The 1,838-nt window shown below is 41.3% G+C and overlaps 1 protein-coding gene across 1 annotated transcript; it reads left to right on the top strand.

Annotated features, from left to right (window-relative positions):
* The first annotated feature begins 700 nt into the window (after nt 1-700).
* Nucleotides 701-1,474, top strand: LOC122306381. The gene has a single exon (XM_043118810.1). It carries the CDS (start codon nt 701-703, stop codon nt 1,472-1,474), a length of 774 nt encoding a protein of 257 aa, XP_042974744.1.
* Nucleotides 1,475-1,838: the final 364 nt, after the last annotated feature.

Here is a 1,838-nt window from a genome sequence, read left to right on the forward strand (position 1 = left end):
TCCTAGCAAAACAAGGTTGGAGAGTCATAACTACCCCCAATTCCCTTGTTGCCAAGGTTCTAAAAGAGAATTACTTCAAACATAGCTCCTTTCTCTCTGCAAAAACTGGACACAACTCCTCATTTCTATGGCAAAGCTTCACCTCAGTAAGACCCTTACTGAAGGAAGGATTAATCTGGCTTGTGGGAGATGGAGAGTCAGTGGAAATATGGAATGATAAATGGTTTCCACAGAAAGCATCCTACCAACCTCAGAGCACCATCAGGTTCCTCTCAACTGACTCAAAGGTTGCCATGCTCATCGACAAGACCTCCCATCAATGGAATCTCTCATTAGTAGAAACCATTTTCAACAAGGCAAAAGCTGACATCCTCAAAAGAATTCCTCTCAGCCCTTACCCTACACTAGATAGGATGATCTAGAGATGCACCACCACAGGCTCCTTTACAGTCAAGTCAACATACCACCTAAAAATAGAGATGGAGAACCAAAGGAAGGGACAATCCTCAGAAGAATCAAGTGAAGAGTTGCCCTGGACTAAGATTTGGCATCTTAAGACTCCACTTGCAAACAAGACCTTCCTATGGAGAGCATGCTTAAATGCCATCCCTACCAAAGCCAAACTCTACCAAAGGAAGGCCAATAAAGAAGATGTCTGCCCCATATGCAAGCTCCAACCTGAAACAATTGAGCATGCTTTATGGAATGCCCCTCTGCCCAAGATGTTTGGAGTCAATGTGGGAAAAAGATACAAAAAACTAACTTCTTTTTCCAATCTTTCAAAGCCTTATTGGAATCTCTACTCGAGTCCCTTGAAGAAGAAGAGATGCTAGAATTTGCTCTTACTACATGGCTTATTTGGAAAAGAAGGAATGACTTGGTCTTCAATAATCAATTCTCACATCCCAACTCTATCATTCAAGCTTTCAAGTTACTCATTGCAGAACTTCACCAATCTCAGCAACCAGCTCAGGCAAATTCCACTCATTCAAATGCTAAGGCTCAATGGGAAGCCCCTCCACAAGGAAAACTGATGCTTAATTGGGATGTTGGAATTCACAAACTCAACTGCAAGGTGGGAGTAAGGGCAGTAATACGTGACTGGGAAGGGAAGGTGTGTGCTACATTAAGAATGAATCATAGTCTTTTCCTAGAACCTCTTCTAGCTGAAGCCTTTGCAGCATATCAAGCTTCCATATTCCTCAAAACACTAGGGTGGCAAGAAGTGATAATAGAAGGAGACTCTCTACAAGTGGTTAATGGCTTGATGTCCCCATCTAAAATAGACTCATACGTAGGAATTCTAATCAGAGACACCAAGATCACTCTGAACTCCTTCACCAACTGGTCTGCCAGGCACACTAGAAGAACTTGTAATAACTTAGCTCATGTGTTATGTAAAGATGCTCTAAGCATTAGTAATAGCATCATGACTATGGATGCTATCCCCTCTTGTATTCAATCTTTGGTTTAATCTAATGACAACCTCAATTTCAAAAAAAAAAAAAAAAGTATGTCATGTTAAGTAAAGAAGTCAGATCAAGTTTATGTTAAGTCAAGTTTCAGATCACGTTCATGTTAACTTATTCATGTCAATCATGACCCTAAGTGCTAGGATGGGATAATATCCTAGTGGAACTCCTTTGTTCACGCTGGAGTGTCTAAATAGGTGTGAAATTTCCTAGGTTGACGAAGTATAGTCAACAGGTTACGAATAGGGCCTAATTAGCTAGTCACCGGAGCGTGCCAGGCACTAACGCCGATGGAGCCATATTTTATTTTACGTGTGTTCACAGCAAGTGTGGTACAAAAAATTCATGGGGCCACAATAACTGTGG

This window comes from Carya illinoinensis, chromosome 4 (assembly GCF_018687715.1).
Source record: "Carya illinoinensis cultivar Pawnee chromosome 4, C.illinoinensisPawnee_v1, whole genome shotgun sequence".
Classification (NCBI taxonomy): domain Eukaryota; kingdom Viridiplantae; phylum Streptophyta; class Magnoliopsida; order Fagales; family Juglandaceae; genus Carya; species Carya illinoinensis.

Excerpts from the sequence above, each read along its gene's own strand:
- LOC122306381 (XM_043118810.1), top strand. The coding sequence starts at position 701 with ATGGAATGCCCCTCTGCCCAAGATGTTTGGAGTCAATGTGGGAAAAAG.